The sequence below is a fragment of the Pseudochaenichthys georgianus genome, chromosome 2 (genome assembly GCF_902827115.2).
Source record: "Pseudochaenichthys georgianus chromosome 2, fPseGeo1.2, whole genome shotgun sequence".
In the NCBI taxonomy this organism is placed as follows: Eukaryota; Metazoa; Chordata; class Actinopteri; order Perciformes; family Channichthyidae; genus Pseudochaenichthys; species Pseudochaenichthys georgianus.
In genome coordinates this window covers 7909889-7929434 of record NC_047504.1, presented here as the reverse complement: position 1 = coordinate 7929434, position 19546 = coordinate 7909889, and the positions used below count along the sequence as shown (strand labels likewise).

General features: G+C 44.0%; 1 protein-coding gene across 1 annotated transcript in view; it reads left to right on the top strand.

Moving 5' to 3' along the window:
* Window positions 1-19546, top strand: part of LOC117459876 (interleukin-1 receptor accessory protein-like 1-B) — a 222183-nt gene that overhangs the window by 169207 nt on the left and 33430 nt on the right. The window contains exon 7 of the mRNA XM_034101040.2: window positions 16236-16368. Within this exon, the coding sequence (XP_033956931.1) occupies window positions 16236-16368 (133 nt within the window). The remainder of the gene's footprint in view (window positions 1-16235; window positions 16369-19546) is intronic.

The following is a 19546-nucleotide window of genomic DNA, read 5'->3' as shown; positions in this document are numbered from 1 at the left end:
ATAGAAACTTTTAACTTTTAAGTTTGGTTAAATATGAACATGACTCCTGTCTGTGCAGGGTTGGAGATAGATGCTTATTTATGAATGTAGCTTCATAGGAGCGCCGAGAGACACAGATGCATCCATGCATGCAAACAGACACTAACGTGCTCCTGCTCCGCCTCGGTGGCACATTTACCATTGAAATCCTTTAATTTCATACTTTGAAATATTTACCCTCTCCAGAATCCCTCCATGTGTATAGAGTTGACTTAAGTTGTTCATATAATCAGTGGTCTCTTTGAATAGGGAAGATTTCATCAGATTGCTGAATCAATATGTACTGATTTTCTGTTGGTCTCCTATTCTGCAAAATGTATGGATTGATGTCGAAAACATTTTTACACAATGTGCTTTTTTTGGTCTGCAGAGATTGCACAGCCTCAGAATACACTTCACTGTACAACACCATCCCCCAGCGGGGACACACACACACACACACACACACACACACACACACACACACACACACACACACACCTGTTATAGGAGGAGAAAACATTAGCAGCAGGTGGAGGATGACACATGATGTATAAGCCCATTCGTTGGCCGGCTGGTGGCACTCATGCCCCCCTTTTTACAGCCTCCTGACTGTTATATCAGTGTGTGCATTAAAAACGATACAGTGTGGGTACACGTGTCTGTAAGGAGACATCCATGTGCACACATTAAAGAAAGGGCTGTCCAATTGCCTCACCACGCTGCCCCGGCACAGCTGGGGAGGAGGCCACAGACATTACTCAGCTATTAAACTGTTATCCGCAGGTGTCACCCTCAGCAGGGGCTGTGTTGATAGAGGCGGAAACGCCCTCAAGGTCCACAGCTACTCACACACATTCTTCAGGCAGGGGTCTTTAGAGGTCTGGGCTCGTGGCTGCGGCGGCCCGGCTTGATGGCGCGTAACGGGGGTCATGATGGGAGCATACGGGTGAGCCAGATCGGGCCGGGAGGGGGCAGCGGGACACCAGAGGACGACGGGACCGGGCCAGCAGGGACGCCACCTGCCACTCCATTTCACCCTTGATTAATCGGCCCGGTTTCTTTTCTCCTTACCTCGTTTCTATTGAGAATTGTAGGTTTTATTGTGACAGCGGCTATGAGATTAAAAAAGAGATTGTGTCACAAATGCAACATGCAAAATGCATCCACTGCTTAAAGTGTTAGTCGTCTTTGGAGGTGTTTAATGTCTCGTGACAGAGAACATTTACCTCCCGTTTACCAGACAATCAAGGCTAACACAAGGGTTAGGGTCGGCAACCTGTGTCAAGAACTCATTCGGGCAAAGTTGAGCTGACCTTCATCCAAGGTCCAGGTCAGGTCAGGATCGTGATGCATCAGCAAACACGCATTCAGACCATTCATGTAAGTATAAGTCACGACATTGTTTTTCTAAGAGCATGATTGAGCAATAATTGCCCATTTGCATCTGAAAAGGTCTGTACACCTTTAGATAAGCATCCTTTCTCTATTTTTCCTATTTAACAAAGAGGTATTTGTCTTCTTTTGTAATTAGTAGTTTGGTATTTGCACCAACAACATTGCTGGGCGAGACTTTATACAGCTGATGAGTGACTTTCTTTGCAGTTCATTATGCTCCAGCTGGGCGAGCTGATATGTTAGGACGCAGGTTCATTCATTACCTGCTTCATTAGCTCTGTCCCTCAAGGTACGGCACCTTTCAGTGTTTCTCTTTTTCCCTCTAACACCACATTTCCTAAAACCAAACAATGCCAGACAGTCGGTTTCCTGTCCTCGGGGGCTTTACCTCAGAATAGGATAACGGTGTGCACGCAGACATGTAGTCAGTGCGAATCACGAACACAGTGGCACATGTTTTGATCTGCCGCAATCCAACTCGTCACCTCCTAAGCAGCCACAGCGTGCAGAAGCAAATGCCAGTTGTGAAATCAACAGAAATAACAAGAGACTCGCAGCAGGAAACATCCCCTCTGCTACTGCTGCTTGTTCAAAATCCAGTTGGACATTTGTTATGCCTACTGCAAAGAATAAACACATTCTGAATATTCAAGACTTGCTTCTATTTCTGATGATGCCTTCGAAGACGAGTTTATATGACTGACATTTGCTTTTGATTGTATTCACCCCCCATTGATCTCCTACTTGGTTCCCTCTCATTGAGAGCACATGCCCGTTGAGTGCAGCAAGACGAGATGTTGATAGCAGTATTTATGTGGGAACAGTATCCTCGCCACCGTGGTCGTAGCTTTGTTAAATCAAGATGTATGCGGTGAAATGACACTTGTTATATCGACATTTATTTTGCTAATCTAAGTTAGTGCCAAGAGGCAGTGTGGTCAAATCGTGAATCTGTATGTTGTCTGCCTCCCCCTATGTGTGTTGCATTGATGACAGGACCAATGACATGCACTAGAACCTATATAACAGACCACAGCTACATCTACCCAAAACTGTTGTGCTCAGCCTTTCCCCTTTGCACTTACTCACAGTTACCCAAACTTAGGATCAGAACCCAAAGCCACAGTTGATTGAAACTCAGCGATGCTATAAGCTCCTACCTTCACTCCCACTTGTCTTGGCACAGCTCCTACAGTACAGTACGTTATTCCTGCAGTTGTTCTGAACAGCTACCTTCACGATAAGAAGCGAATGCACCGCGTTTTTGCGCTTTGTAGAAAATGAAATGTTGTTGTTTATCTCCCGGTCTAATGATACACGTCGAGGAGGCATTGGGATGGCTGCTTCTCCAGCCATCAGAAAGAAGCTGCTGCTGCACCCTCTCTAGTCTGCACCCTCTCTAGTCTGCACCCTCTGTGCATTCACGAGATAATCATTCGCTGCACTCAGTGTTTGATTTGTTTTGAACGAAACAAACTTCATTTCAAGGGCTCAGCGAGATACAACACTCGGTAATTAAGCTCCAGCAGGCGTCTCAAACTGTTGACTCTCCTACCAAGTAATGTGTAAGCAAGTCAGCAGGACGTGACTATTATTTGAGAAACATCCACACCTGGTTACCCTGCTGCCAATCAGCAGCCCCTTAAAGCCTTCACTTTGAAACGGGGTGCTTAACAATTAGCTGCTTGTGTCTTTATATTCAACCGATGTATTCTGTGCATACTAAACAGTGGAGAGCCTGTGGGCCCGGTGTGCAGAGGCCGTGTGCGAGTGGAAGATAGACAACGTGTGCTTAGGTGCATGTATAGCATGTTGCTTGGGGATGCTTTGAAGTGTGCATGCATCCCAGGGGAGGGTATGGGTTGGTACAGATACGGTTCATCACCACACAACACAGCACTAGCACAAATGCTGTTAGGCCGTGTGCTTTGACCACACCACATGCACCCTTAAGAAAGACCCTTAATCCCTGTACGGTGTCTGACCTTGTTAAAGAGGATCAAACTGTAAAGGGAGAGTACATTATCAAATGGTATTACATAACGGTGACGCATCGTCTTCTCTTGCCGTGTTCCTCATCAACCCGCTCATATGGAAATGGGGTGAAACGTTTTTTTTTTTTTTAACACAAGCAAGACGTAGCCTGTCATATTAAAGAAACCAGCCGCACATTTCACATGCAGGCTAATAAAAGCGACAGGGAAATTGCTGCCAGCAGATTTTCTCCAAATCTCCCCAGTAATTCCCCATGAGCGCTGGCATTACTGCCTCACTACCCAGCCTCAGATTATCCCCCAGCCTCGCAGCGACGCAGCGCCGGCCTCTCTTCAAAGGTGCATCGTCCTTTCTTTCAGCATTGAATAGTCACAGTCCTATACCAGCATTGTACCCCATTGAGTGCACACACACCTATACAACACACTACAGGACATGGAAACCCGTCATAAAGAATAACAGGACCTTTTTAAATGATGCTGAACACAAATAAGCCCAAGGAGCCTCTGAAGATGTGACTCATAACAAGGTGACTCATTCTGCTCCACTTAAAAGAAAAGTCCTCAGCACTCGAGCAGCGCCTGACTTTGCTCCTGACTCCACCTCATCTCCGTCTCCACTCCACTCCTGCAGCCTTTGGGTCTGTGGGACTGCAGTGCTTGACCTCTGAAAGCGTCTGGCCTGCTGTCCACTGCACAGAGCCACTGAGCATTCAGAGCATCCTCTCTCCTGGTGTTAGTACCCAGCTCCGACTCCAAACTATCGTATCCCAGGTTGCCGTGCGGGAAAAGACTCGTGATTGTGCACGTCAGTGTTTCCGCTCAGTAACTGATAATAGAGATTCTGTATTCGATCGGTTGTGTTGTGGTGCTTTAACTTGTGTTTTATGTATTCTTTCTCTTTCTCTTTTACTCTGTCCTTCCAAATGTTACTACTTGCCAGAGAGTCTTTTTGATCATCCACACTGGCTCTAGGGATGGCAAGATCTGTCTGTTGCCTCATCATTTGATCTAAAATATCCCAAACACTCATCGATCGAGTGCCATGAAATGTTGTAAGGACATAAATGGTTTCATAAGGATTTAGTCGACTGACTTAAAGAGGACATAGTGTGCTCGTGTTCAGGTTCATATTAGTATCTAGTGTCTCTACTCTCCATGCTTTAATGTCCAATGCAGGCGTTATGGCATGACTAACGGGAGCACGTATAGAATAGGTGGAAGAAATCCCATACAAGTGCATCTGATAGCTTTCCTAAAGACAAGACAAGGCTGGCAGGCCATCAGGAAGTGAAAACGTGTGGCAGCAGCCCGGTCATGAGCGTCACTAGTGGAATAGTGAAGTTGTTTACCAGCAGGACACAGCAAGAGCAACAGGCGAGATTGACTGAAAAGACAAGCCAAGGGAAAGAAAGAGAGTAGGCAGTGTAATTTGATCGATGCATGCTGGGAACTCATCAGTATGCCACTCGTGTTCGCCACACACCCGCTGTTCTACACACACACACACACCTGCATACAGGGATGGCAGTCAGGTAGACAGTGAAATCATTTCAACACTCCGTCACTCTCCTAGTCCTATAGATTCAGCTTCAACACACACAATTATATCCCTTTCATCTCAGATATTATTGTCTTACTTTATTTTTGTTCGAGTATTGACCGGCTCTGTTGTGATTGGTCAAGAGCTTAGAGATGTCCCGCCCCTTAGTCTATCATATACAATGTACTTTTGTTAAAATGGGGACTGTCAAAGACTTTGAAATATTGTATTGACTTTAATTTCCTAGTATGGATCAGGTGCTGCATCCTGTGTTTCCCATAATGCACCACCATTTCTGGTAAATAGTGGTAGTTGTACTTTCCCTTCAAGTCTAGCAAATAGTACCTAAAGACCTGCAATAATTCGACTTGGCTCTAAAAGCCTCATGTGATCTGAACCTGTGAGCTTCTGATATGCTGCATTATTTCAGATGGTATTGGTAATCATGCTGTTACAGTATTAGTAATATTATGCCCTGAGCAGCGATCACGGGGTGGATTTGGGAGCGCTGACTAAGTCTCGACAGTAGAGAAGCTACTAGTCGAACAGTGGATAAAGCGAATAAGCTCAAAAGCTCCTCGTGTGCCTGCTGGTTTACCGATTATAACAGATGTTTGTCAGTCTATTTCTGCGACGGCTGCAAACAGCGATAAAAGCTTTTTGGTCGTGTTTTGTTGGTGTACAATTTCCAAAATGATGTTTGTGTTGTTTTAGGCACCGGTGGGGGGTCCTTTCATATTGGATTACATCTTTAATATTCTCTACTTCTTCTGCTAATACTAACAATGAAAGGGCCCTAGACATCAGTGATTGTGTTATCACCGAGGAAAACGCTTCTCTCATCATACGTGCAGAAATGTGCCTTCTTGTGGAGCATGAAACATACCATGAAATATGGACCTTTACTGATTCTCCGTCCCCCACTGTTTGCATTCAGGCAGCGGCGCATGATTGACAGATCAGCACAGCACTCTTTACATTTATGCACACACCGTGATATCCCCGCTTTAAAATGTTTTCCGGCATAAGGTCATAATTTACCTTGCCTGCAGCTACTTCCTCGTCTCCCTCCCTTCCACCTCTTGATAGCGTTGCTCGTAATTTATCGTATTGTTTTTAATTAAATGGATGGCAAGAGGGTTTAAGTGCCCGGCAGTTCGTTGAAGACGTGCCATTTCTCATCTGAATTCTAAATTCAGCTACTGTAAAGCGAGACTATACAGCTGAATAGCTCTGCCGTGTGACACAGGGACGGAACAGTTAAACAAATGTCACCTTTAGAAAGTACAGAGCTACAAAGCAGGCGGCTGCAACTTCACAGACATCAGGACACCACAGATTCACAACAGTCTGGTTATGTATTCTCAGTCTGGCATAGAGGATCAGAGAGGACACAGCCTTGGATTACAGAGATGCTTTTCCTACTAAAGAACTTCAAATTAAATGGAGTTCAGCTGGCGCATCAAAAATACGTCGCTAAATGTCAGAGCAGTCTCTTTTTCTAAGTCTCCTTCACAAGGTTTTCCCTTAGTTTAAGGAATAGTGGTTAGGAATTGACAAAGGGGCTGACTTTTGTTGACAATTCCACTGCCAACCATGTCCACACATGATCCCAAGAAGAAAGGTTCATTTCTTAATGGCTTAAGTCTTCTATCTGTGTGCAGATCACATCCTCTCTTTGACCTCTGCGTCCACTCCTTGCAGCACAAACCTGGCAAGAGCCTGATCAGACCACCAGAGTGCTTAATAGAAGTATAGGAGTCGTGGGTGGGAACAGGCAAATCAATGTATCCACAGTATGTCTGAATAATCAAAGGGTGAGATTTGGACTCGGAGGGGTTTATTCTGTATGACAGACTTTACATGTGATTTCCGGTCATTGGAGAATAAAGACGCCGTTGAAGACTCAATCTGACATTCACTGATCCCGACCTTACGGCATGTTAATCTTTTATTTTGAAAATGCCTCGTTCAGTCGGTCATGTCATCGCCCCCGAGGAGAGTTTTGTCGCCGTGTTTCATGGCAGATATTTCACATGACGGTGACATTTTGCTGCCCCCACACAATCGTGTCAATCTCGTGGTAATTCATCCAGACGGATACATGAAGGATTTATAAACACGGCGTGTTTAACAAATACATTATTGCTGGCCGAAAAACCCCAACATGCCCTTTTTGAACATGTGAACATGAATGTGTTTACCTCCATATGCCCATGCAAATTGGAAGGACTGAAGCATGGGTTGTGCAAATCACTCCAATTATCCTGCCTATGCTCGACTGGTTCAGACACACACACACGCACACACGCACTCGCAAACGCACACAGGCAGAGATCTCACACTTTGTTTCCCAGTGACGGACAGGTAGAAAGCTGGAGGAGGAGGTGTGGATGAATCCTGCTCTCACCACAGAAACCTGTTTGTGTACCAAGCTATCCCAAGACATGCTGCAAGGCATGAGAGAGAAGGAGGACATGTGAGGTAGAAGACAAAGGAGACGTGATAAATAGGATGACATAGAAAAGAAGAATAAACAATGGAAATAGGAACAGATAAATCAGAAACATGTTAACATTTATAAACTGTTATCGATGTTTGACCATTTATTTGCCTGTTAGCATGTCAATGACACTTTACATCAAGTCAGCAATTGGTCAATAGACAAAAATATGTTTTCATAAATTATTCCCAAAACATCCAACTTGTGATAGGTGTTATAGGAAACAAGAAAATATGTATTGATTAATTAAATTAATAAATGTTGTCGATTTGTTGGGTTGTTTTGAACACTATGGGTAGAAATACTCCATAACAAGCAAAAAATACAACATACTTTGACTATAAAGCTCTCAAATAGCATACAGTTGCCAAATAGTTGTCTATTATATCGAGACTTTAAGAACGATAAAATGCACTTACAATTAAATGTGTAGCCATGTTTAGCTAGCAGGCTAACCAGAGTCCCTGTCTTCCCTCATGTCTAGAAAAGGCAATATGTTTTCAAGAAAAATGTGAAGCTGCTATCCTCAGAAAACATCTCAGGACATGCAATCCTGCCACAGTCACACCGTGTAAACCCAGTGCTCTACTTTTCCCACCTTCCCCCTGGAGAAATGTGATGCAATGATTTCCAAACTCACTCACACAGGTTCCCTCCCTCTGCAGGGAGATTTGAGGTGATAAGTTGCTCCTGTTTTTTCAAACCTATTCCACTCATTCACTTCACCTTGCTTCCTCTTTCATTTGTCTCATGTGCGCCGCAGATACCCGGCACCAGAGTCCTGTTCTCATTACATGGACTACCCGTGAGAGGGTATTTGGATATAACACAACTTTTTCTCTTCCTCTCAGTCCCATTGTCTCTCTCACTCACTGAGCACAGTAAGCTGTCTAGATCTTCGCTACTGAGGTTGCTCCACTGGACCATTTAGGGGCTAGATTCCTTTCACTGATGGCTTAGGAGAGACAAGGGCCACTTCGCCCACAATCAATGCTTTGGTGAAGCCTGACCATACAGCAAAAGAACCATGCAAAATGATACAATACGTTAGGATAACTATACGGTACAGTGCGATACAATTTGATAGTACAGCACAGTACGATATGTTTTTTTAAATTGTTCGTTTATTGTAAGTAATTGGTCACAAATGCTTCACACAGGGGTTAGGAAAATAATTTCATTGATTTGGTAACTGCAATAAATCACAAGCAAATGTAAGTGTGCATGAAGCTGGCTGGAGACGTTTTAAGCAGAGATTCTCAATTTCACAGTAGTGTATGTCATGTGTAGTCATGTAGGGGAGAACACTTGAGATACCCTGGACAATAGTTTGGAGAGAAAATACTTGCAAGCATGGCTAAAGTGGCTCCAAGCTGAGCACCTGACCACAGGGAGCTCCAGCTAGGAGAAAAGACTGTTGGCAGTGTGGGCATGCTTCAAAGGTAAGCCAGCAAGGCCTCAAGGAACCTGCTATTTAGTGCCTTTCTTCCCTTTATTGTGTATTAATCTCTTTTGATATGCACCCCTGCAACATTCTCCATTTCTCTGGCCTGCTGTCAGTGGTTGAAACTGCATGGGGCCATTACAACATTCTTGAGACGGTTTGATCGTTCTTCGCCAAGCCCACCATGAGTCCTTCCTCTGCCTGCGTAGCCCTGCACCAGAGCCCAGTCAGGCCCTGTTAGTATCACATCCTTGCCTTTTCACCGTCTCTTATTCTCATCTTGCAGCAACATCAGCATTTTTCAAAAACTCGGATTTCTGAAAAGTTTAAAAGGGACATATCATAAAGAAATCACTTTTCCAGTGGTTGTGCACATATATTCACATATTCTGAGGGCCTCGAAAAACCCTGATACTGTGAAATGAGACAACTATGACTATTCTTAAAATAGCCAAGTGATTGAACGCCATATAAAGCTTTCACAATTCACCAAAAAACCGTCTGCAAAATAGTATCTTCCCATTGTTTTCTAATTGTAGTATAACCTTGTTTCCTCCATTGAACGTGGCATCTGTCTAATGTTATGTGAAGTACCCTTTAAGTGTTTTATTAATGTCTAATTAGCTTTTCATTACGAGAAGTCAACTGTGACTTTTCCATGCAATATTACAAGGAACACAAGGTTTAAAAATGGTAATGATTATTTGTTTTGGTTGGGCAGCAATAAGAGGCTCTTGCTTTTGTGCTGGAGAACATTGTATTATGAGAACATCAATGCAAAGAGTGGGTGTTCATCTTTGCAAATGTCATTCTCAGTTCCACAAGGCTCAAATTGGACTTGTTATTTACCCAACCCCGAGCCGCCTGTTTTCTTATCTGTTTCCCGCTGCCCTGTAATATTAAACAGTACAACCTTATTTAATTTCCATACACGGCTCGTCCTTGGCAAAAGTAGCACGGAGCAGAGAAATTGTAATTTCACAACGTATCATAGAGCATTATGTGTTATGATTGCCACACATTAACATGCTTATAGAACTCAGGAAATGGTATTGCATCTCTTCATATCTGCTTTACATGCATTAATTAAGGGGGAACAGCAGCAGCAGCAGTTTGCCTACTTATGCGAGGAGATGGACCATACTAAATGAATATTGAACATAGCACAGACAATGGCTGTCTTCAAATGCGTGACTGGAGAGGTTTGGGCTGTGATAAATAAAACAAAGTGAAGGCTGAACAGAGAGACAATCAAACCAGCACATCTGGCAACCCCGATCTGAGTGGGTACCCCACCACTGCAATTACAGCTCCATCACTTATGTAACCCTTCGCTGCCTGGATGCCTTGCAGATAATGAAGCTAATGCTCGCTCTCATTTAGAGATTGTAAACAAATATTTTCAAGAATCGCTGCCCGCATGCAAATCTGGGAACCTCCTTTCACCATCGACAATCAAATTATCAACTGATTCAATTCCTGGGATTCTTCTTCTCAGTCCAGATCAGTTGCTTGCTATCACGCTGATCACAAGTTTCTGGGCAATCTCATGTCGTCTTATCTTCAGCCCAGACGGTTGCATTAAAGGAAGGCCTAATTACGGTTCAGAGGGAATATCCTTGCTCCTAAAAGGCCGGATAAAAGAGGAGTTTTCCATCGATGCCAGAAGTTGCTGGATTGTCATTCTGACATTTTGTCAAGAGGTTTTGGTTGTGCTTTTAAAAGCATATATATTGATTCAAGAAGTACTTAACCTTGATGGGCCCATTTACTGGGGTTCAGGTAGAGGACCTAGGTCCGAATCCAACCTGGGACCATTTCTGGTCTCGACCTTTCAACAATGTCACTCCGTTAATAAGGGCTAATCCGACCCAACAAAAGTTCTGTCTTAATATATTCAGAGATAACACAGTAAATGATCAAATGATAGCCTCAGTAGTGTCTCCAGGACACCATCAAAGCTCCGTTACATACACTGAACAAAAATATAAATGCAACACTTTTGTTTTTGCTCCCATTTTTCATGAGATGAACTCAAAGATCTAAAACATTTTCTATTTACACAAAATAACCATTTCTCTCAAATATTGTTCACAAATCTGAAAACATCTGTGATAGTGAGCACTTCTCCTTTGCCGAGATAATCCATCCCACCTCACAGGTGTGGCATATCAAGATGCTGATTAGACAGCATGATTATTGCACAGGTGTGCCTTAGGCTGGCCATAATAAAAGGCCACTCTGAAACGTGCAGTTTTATCACACAGCATAATGCCACAGATGTCGCAAGTTTTGAGGGAGCGTGCAATTGGCATGCTGACAGCAGGAATGTCCACCAGAGCTGTTGCCCGTGAATTGAATGTTCATTTCTCTACCATAAGCCGTCTCCAAAGGCGTTTCAGAGAATTTGGCAGTACATCCAACCGGCCTCACACCCGCAGACCACGTGTAACCACACCAGCCCAGGACCTCCACATCCAGCATGTTCACCTCCAACATCGTCTGAGACCAGCCACTCGGACAGCTGCTACAACAATCGGTTTGCATAACCAAAGCATTTCTGCACAAACTGTCAGAAACCGTCTCAGGGAAGCTCATCTGCATGCTCGTCGTCCTCATCGGGGTCTCGACCTGACTCCGGTTCGTCGTCGTAACCGACTTGAGTGGGCAAATGCTCACATTCGATGGCGTCCGGCACGTTGGAGAGGTGTTCTCTTCACGGATGAATCCCGGTTTTCACTGTTCAGGGCAGATGGCAGACAGCGTGTGTGGCGTCGTGTGGGTGAGCGGTGTTCTGATGTCAATGTTGTGAATGGAGTGGCCCATGGTGGTGGTGGGGTTATGGTATGGGCAGGCGTATGTTATGGCAGTGTGCGAAAAAGTACACGTCCCACCGTCCGGGACGTGTTATTTACAATATCGGACAAGTAGATCTTTCAATTGACTTGTCCGGCGGACAAGTGACGTTTTTTGCCCTGATTTATTGACAAATTATTGATACATTCAGTTTACAAAAGGCAGAACTCATTCGCAAATTGTCCGTGTCCGCCATTGTTCGTTTAGAAGTGTTAGTTTCGGTTCTGCTTGTCGATTCCTAAGGAAATGCATCTCGTCGCTTTCTGTACAGTTAGACGGGGGCGGGGCGGAGCAGGAAGTGTAGTACAGTGCCAGGGTTGGGAAGCAAAACTCGGTTCCGAGTAGGAACAAATAACAATTGTCCGGAACCGGGATTAATAAGAGTTGTGAGGACAGGAGGCGAGGCCGAGCCCCGCGGACTGCAGCTCTCTCTATGCTCCGTATCAGCTGATCGCTGCACGGTGCAGCTCAGCGTCTCTCTATCTCTCTTTCTACACACAGCGGATCCGCTGCCCGTTTAACAGCCTCATCTTTGTCAAACTTTCTTATGTTCTTTCTTTAACACGTAATGAAGGTTATTAAGCGTTTTAACTCCTATGTTGTTAATATTGACCACCATTTCCTTTATGAAGTGAAGCAGCCTCCCTGTCTGTGTCCTCGCGCTGTCCTCACATCCCCGGACCCCCAGACTCGGAGGAGCACAGGGATGTCAGTATTGTTTATGAAGCAGGGTATAGAAAGTACATTATTGAAATGAAAATACTATTTATTTACTTTTACAAACAGTGCGCAGCTGGGCAGCTGCAGCATGTGTATTGCAGGACATGTGTAAGCGTGCAAGCGTCTTTGAGTTGTAGAAAAGTGCTAGGCCTATAGGCTAGTATAAATATAATGTATTATTATTATTAGGTTATGTCCTATGTGTTGGACATGTGTGGTTGGACTCTGTCTCACAGGCAGGTTGCAGTGTAACATCAGAGGAGAATGGGCCAATTGTACATTCTCAAACTGCACCACTTGGAACTAACTAAACAATGCAGAGATTATTTTTATATAATTGTATTCAATAACCGTAAAAAATTAAACAGTATGAAGTGATTTGTAAATAGGAATACAGATTTGACTTAATGTTTTCATAAATATATTTTTCTCCCAGTTTGTCATGGGACTTATTTACCCTCTCAAAGAACCGGAATCGAGAACCAAAAATAACCGGAATCGAAAAGCAGAACCGGAATCATTAAAATCCAAACGATACACAACCCTATGTGTGATGCAGTCAAATCTTACCGCTCACTTACATTAGCGGTGTCATAAAAAACGTGGAAAAATGTAAAATACGATGACAAAGAAGAAGATTCCAGTGGCCCCAATATTTGTCCATTCTGGACAAGTGAAAAATGTATTCGGACAAGTAAATTGCCAAACTCACTTGTCCATGGACAAGTACTCTCTAAAAACTTTTTCTCACACTGTATGGACGACGAACACAGGTGCATTTTATTGATGGCATTGTGAATGCATGGCCAGCATACTCACCGGACATGTCACCCATTGAGCATGTTTGGGATGCTCTGGATCGGCGTATACAACAGCGTGTTCCAGTTCCTGCCAATACCCATACCCAATAACTTGGCACAGCCATTGAAGAGGAGTGGACCAACATTCCACAGGCCACAATCAACAACCTGATCAACTCTATGCGAAGGAGATGTGTTGCACTGCGTGAGGCAAATGGTGGTCACACCAGATACTGACTGATTTTCGGACCCCCCCAATAAAGCAAAACTGCACGTTTCAGAGTGGCCTTTTATTGTGGCCAGCCTAAGGCACACCTGTGCAATAATCATGCTGTCTAATCAGCATCTTGATATGCCACACCTGTGAGGTGGGATGGATTATCTTGGCAAAGGAGAAGTGCTCACTATCACGGATTTGTTCAGATTTGTGAACAATATGAGAGAAATGGTTATTTTGCGAATATAAAAAATGTTTTAGATCTTTGAGTTCATCTCATGAAAAATAGGAGCAAAAACAAAACTGTTGCGTTTATATTTTTGTTCAGTGTATATGTAGTGATGTGTAATCAGCGCACAAAGACGATGCTCTTTTGACTCCACGAAGAATGCTCTGCTCTCCCGTGTGTGTGATTCCTCTGTCATCCACGCTGACGTGCACATATGTCCTCTTTCTCCCACACTAGCCTCCTATACATGTCACATGCACACAGACGCAGAAATGCATACTCTTTCTGTTCCACTCTGTGTCTCTTACCCTGTTCCATGGTCTCATGGCATCCAGTGTGTCCGCTTAGCCACGGAAATCTTGCTGACGTCTCCGTCCCGCTGCCACAGGCGAAGGGGAGATAATTGAGATTAGACAATCGCATTAAGACTCACTTTAACCCCCTGACCAAGACCAGAGGTTGGGATTTGGAATCTGTGCATTTTTAAATCTCTGCACGGTTGTTTGTGCATTTCCCCAAACTGAGCATTCAAGCTCTTTCGTGCAAGCTTAGCTGCTCACAGTAAAACCGGCACAAATTACCACGCCGTCGTTAGGGAAACAACATGCAGCCATATGCATGAGAGCCCCTTGGAATACGTGTTGGAGAGTGACGCAGCGGCTGTTGTCTGCACAGCAGTGGAGCTGTCAGTGCTACAACACAACATGCTGTTCCCATCCATGGGTGAAGCCTCTTGACATCAAAGGTGGCACACAAAAGGATCTGTGTTTTCTTTGACTGTTGCCTACACCTGTCGAAATGGTGCGTGTGTGTGTGTTTGTGTGTTTGTTTCTTGTGCTCCTAACTGCACGTTGGCCCTCCTGCTTTGTAGCACCATAGAGCCCCCTTGTGGAAGTGGGAAGAATAGCATTGTGTGTGAATGTGTATGTGTGGTCCAGGACAGATTCCAGCATCCCTAACATCTCTGTTTCTCTCTCTTATGCACAGACAAAATCCTCCAACTCTTTTGAATCACAAAAGTAGATCTTCTCTGTTAAAGCTAGCTATCGTCTGAGCGTGCACGAGAGGGTCAAATTAGAGCAGGTCTTGGTAAAATAAAATCCCTATTATCTTTGAAATAGCATTACCCAATTAGACGGCACTGTTATCTACCATCTCACAGACTTCTGAGTCCTCGCCATAGGGCCAATGAGCAGGGAGTGCTAATGAAGAGATGCTGAATCACCTTTTTGCCTTTCCTCGACTCACAACTGCCGGAGCCTTCCTTGATCATCGGCGGCTTGTTTATGGATCAGAGTCATTCCAAGGCTTTGATGATGTGGCTCTTCCCCCCCCCCCCCCGGTGAGGCTGTCACAGCACAGGCCACACACTCTCGGATGTGCCGTGGGCCCGGCGTGTGTGTGATAAGTGTGAAAGAATAATGAGAGGTCTCTAATCCCAGGCAGAGAGCGAAAACGCGTTTAAAAGGAGTTTATCTGTCTCTCCTCAGATAGGGCATGTGTTCAAAATGAGCCGAGCGGAGAGGAGGACTCCCGCTGGTGTGAAGGCGGGGGGGTTTATCTGTTGATATGTGTTTCCTGTGCACTTTCTTACCTCTCTGTTCTCATGGTCTTCATCGTCCCAGGAAGCCTGCCGCCTGCCCCCTGCCAGCGCACACAGAATGACCTCAAATGGCTGGGATAGCTGACTTCTCTCCTTCTCCTCCATTTTTCACCGCTTTTCTAGTCTCGTATTCTCTGCACTGGTTTTGTTTTCAGTGTTTGCCTATACTTCAACTATTACTTAACACAAATACATTTTAAACTCTCCCAAATATCATATTTTAGGACATTTAAGCAGTGTTTATTACTTAGAGATGCCCCGCCCCTTAGCCTATCACGTACGGGTTGCAGTACGAGCTCCGTCTTGGTGTGTGTAGATACTGGCCAATACAGTTTGACACAAGCTTTATGCATTCATTAAGAGTGCAAATCACAATCCCATACTTTAGCTACATTCCCTAAAGCACTGCCTGCAGAATGTAGTGATTATATTGTAAATGTAGGGTCTAATATGGAAAGGGTGTGCCAAAGTGTGCAAAAGCTTTTATGACTGTGCATCAGTGCTGTGAATTTGCCACGAAAGAGGCTAAAAGAGTGTGTTTTAAACGTGTAAGAGGCCATTAGGGAATTTAGAAAGGTTCTGGGATGGTTTAAGAGAGAAAGAGACGGTTTGTAAGTTGATGGAATCTCGAGGCTGCTGTTGAGTTTCTGAAATGGGTAAATTGGAGTCTGGAAAGAGAATAGAAACAGGAAGCTCGTGATCGTTTAGGTGTTTGGTGCGTCAATGCAATATCACATATGACCAGACCTTTTTTATGTTGTGAAAGAAATGTCGTGCACTCTGTATCTCTACATATTACCTGTTGTGCAAATGATATAGTGTTGACAGTGTCAAAAAATAGCAACAATCTTCCTGATTCACATGTTCCTACAGGTTCCTACCTCATCCCCCTGTCTCTTGTCTCCAACAGGAAGTCCTCTTAACCTGACGTGCAGAGCGTTCTTCGGATACAGCGGAGAAGTCAGTCCACTTATCTACTGGATGAAGGGGGAGAAGTTCATCGAGGATCTGGATGAGGAGCGCGTTCAAGAGACCGAAATGAAGTAAGAGTGTTAGTGTTAATCCCAAGTGTTTAAGGGAATATATCATGTTCGAGTGTTACATAGTGATGTCACTATGTTCCGGAAGTGAACAAAGGAGTCCAATGGAGGAGTTTCAGGCGGAGGGGAGTGTGTGGGAGTAAAACTCAAGCTCGGGCATCATATTTTAACCAATTCATGAGGTGCATTTAGTCTCGTCACAAGCAGCAAAGGGCCTTGGAGCACAACTGGTACACACCTATTTAAACCCAGTTACACCACATCAACACAAAGGGAACTTTTTATCATCATTTAAATGAAATCCATGCATGATGTATGCGGCTGTTTAATAATGCAGATAGCTATGCATTCTTTATCATGAACAATCTATATGCACGGTTCAGGCATTGTTCTATCCGTGCAAGTAATCAGAGATTAGTTTGCACTGAAATATAAAGTGGAGGCATTAATAGCAGAGCAGCACAGAAAATGGGAATAAACGTATGTGTTGGCCTCCTTTTCCATTTGTGTGACCTCCATCAGAGAGATGGAGATCACCCAAATGGAAACAGTACTCCAACATCTGGTGGAAAACAGCTGTTTTTAAGAGGTCTCCGTGCATTTGAAGTTATGAAAAGCGAGTTTATTTCTGGTTAAAAAGTTGGTTTCAGGTAGAGGACATTGCATCTCCAGTTTACTGAACTCTCAAACAAGTAGGTTATCATTTCCAAACGGCACACTCCAAATAACTTCCCATTCAACTTTATGTCAGGAAACAGCAACTATCGTTTTCATTGTGGTCGAAACATCCATGTGGAAAAAGAAGTCTAGAAAACTTTATGTAGAGCAGCCAAGTTGATTCACATTTGTATGTTGTGCCTCTTCTGTGACAAGTTTTCTCCAACATAGAACCATTTGTTCTTATTATAACAGCCTTTCACTTAATCTTGTATCTCAAAATGTTCTTGTTATTACTCCAAATCAACAATCTTATCCTGGTCGAATCACATTTTTGTCGTAGTGCACCGCACACACACACCCACACACCCTTTCATGTCCTTCCCCACTGTTGTCCTCTGACGGTCTCGACGTGTGACCAGAAAATCCCTGGCGTCTACAAATGGCGCCCAACGAAAAGGTTAACTGTAAGCAGCCTGACAGCGCTGCGAGGAGAGCTAGCGGCCGAGTCACTGACCTGGCATTTGGAGATGTCTCCATTAGCCATCGAGCACACTGTGTCCAGCTCTCAGCGCCGCGCTCTATTGTGAAGGACACCGGGCCAATTAGAGCCTGCAAGACTAAGGGGGGTGGCAGGTGGCGGCATTGGGTAGGTGGGATAATAAGGATGAGGAATAAAGTAAAAGTGTACCACATGCGGTGAGGAACCTTGCTTTCATATGATACTCACATGAGGTAACAAGCCAAGAGATCAAGAGTGTGGCCCTGAGCGTCTTTAAAAGTGTTCAAGTGCATCTTTTTGTTGCGTGATACCGCCTCCCCATCGATGTGTCTTTATTTATTTTATTTTTTGTTCCCATTTTTCATGTGCGCCGCTTCAAACCCACTCCCTGACATCCTTCCATGCGTTCTTAGCTTTGAAATGGAAATTAATCACGCGGGAGAATTCCCTAAAGAACCGCCTGTAATGCATGAAATGATGCTTTTGGCACCGTGTTTCAACATGGTTGGCAACAACACTTCATGGATCTCAGAGGCAAAGTCACAGCTGCAGTGTTCAGTCCCTGGTGCACGGCCATCCAGTGACCTTTTAAGTGTAGGATATCATTGTTTTCTAACTCAGATATGTCCAGCATTGCTTCCACTACCTATTAGCGTTGTACGTCTCACCAATGGGATGATGTAGTGTGTTATATAGGTTTGTGTGCATGTAAATGGTCTGCAAAGGCTAAACTCCCAGCCTTAATTGGACTCCTTTGCTTACTTCCAAACACTAGTGAGCAGTGATAGTTGTTTCCTGTGTCAGACTGGGTAGAAACTGGAACAAAAACTGTTGCTAATGCTAGCTAACTCCAAGCTATTGGGTGATCTGTCATTGTAAACAATTTTACATTTGAAGTCTGCTTTTAAGAGCTTGTGGTCTGATCTAATTCCGATGTACCTTAGGGGCAGGCAGCAGGAAAGAAACACTTTATGGAGCAACAGCCAGTCAAATAAAGCAAATCATGACAACTCGGCACAGTTCAAAAGTGCAGGTGTCCCATAAAGGCAGCTCGGAGAGATGTTACTGGATGATATAGAGATGATGGTATATCCTGTGAGAGCCGTTCAAAGAGGAATAAAAGGTTTCGGGCTAATGTGAGATGTTTGTTTGAAATAAATAATGAGGATGTAATATTAGGCCCCTCAGCCATTTCATAAACTCCAAGATGTTTTTCAAACGTCCCTGAGGTGTGTACAGCATCCACTTCTCCATCCTGCTTTTTACACTATCCACAAAATATTTGCTTTCAACACATCATCAATTGCTCGGACAAACAGTCCCCAGCCAGAATCCACGATGGAGTCTTTTTGTTAACGCAGATTGATTTGTACTTTTCTTTGCAAACAGCTACAGTGTTTCAGCTTGGTCTATGTTAAGTCACACATGGGTGCGGCCTCTTTAAAAAGCCATCAGTGTGGATCTATATCCTAACCTTGCACAGCCCTGTGTCCCTGCACGAGTGGCCACACAATGGAGAGGGATGAGTGTTAGAAAAAGCTCACAGGAATTATAATAAAAGACTCAATTAATTGTCCTGCTCGCATACAAGACGGGACTCTCCGGAAGCTTTCAAATAAATTCTTCATATTTTATTTTTTATAAAAGCAGCTCGTAAATGTAACATAATTACCTCTAATGGTTCCTCGTTGTTCATGGTCAATAAAATAAATGTCACTGCGGGAGCGAGGTTTTCTATGTGAGATACCAATTATTAGCACTTTGGAAGGCTAATGCGAGTTATTTCCATGCAGCAGTGGTTGTATTGTGATGTGTGTTATCTCCCCTGCACTTCACAATCTGCTTTGTTTAGTCTAACTATACATCAGCAGGAATTAGAGGAGTTTTGTTTTTCTTTTCAGATGCAGATGCACCCATACCTCTTTGCACTATTAGCCCCCATGCATCACTAAACAGGGCTTTGTGATGTTTGTAGCCATGGTGTTTGCATGCGTCTATCCACACAATAGCTTTAAGAGGACA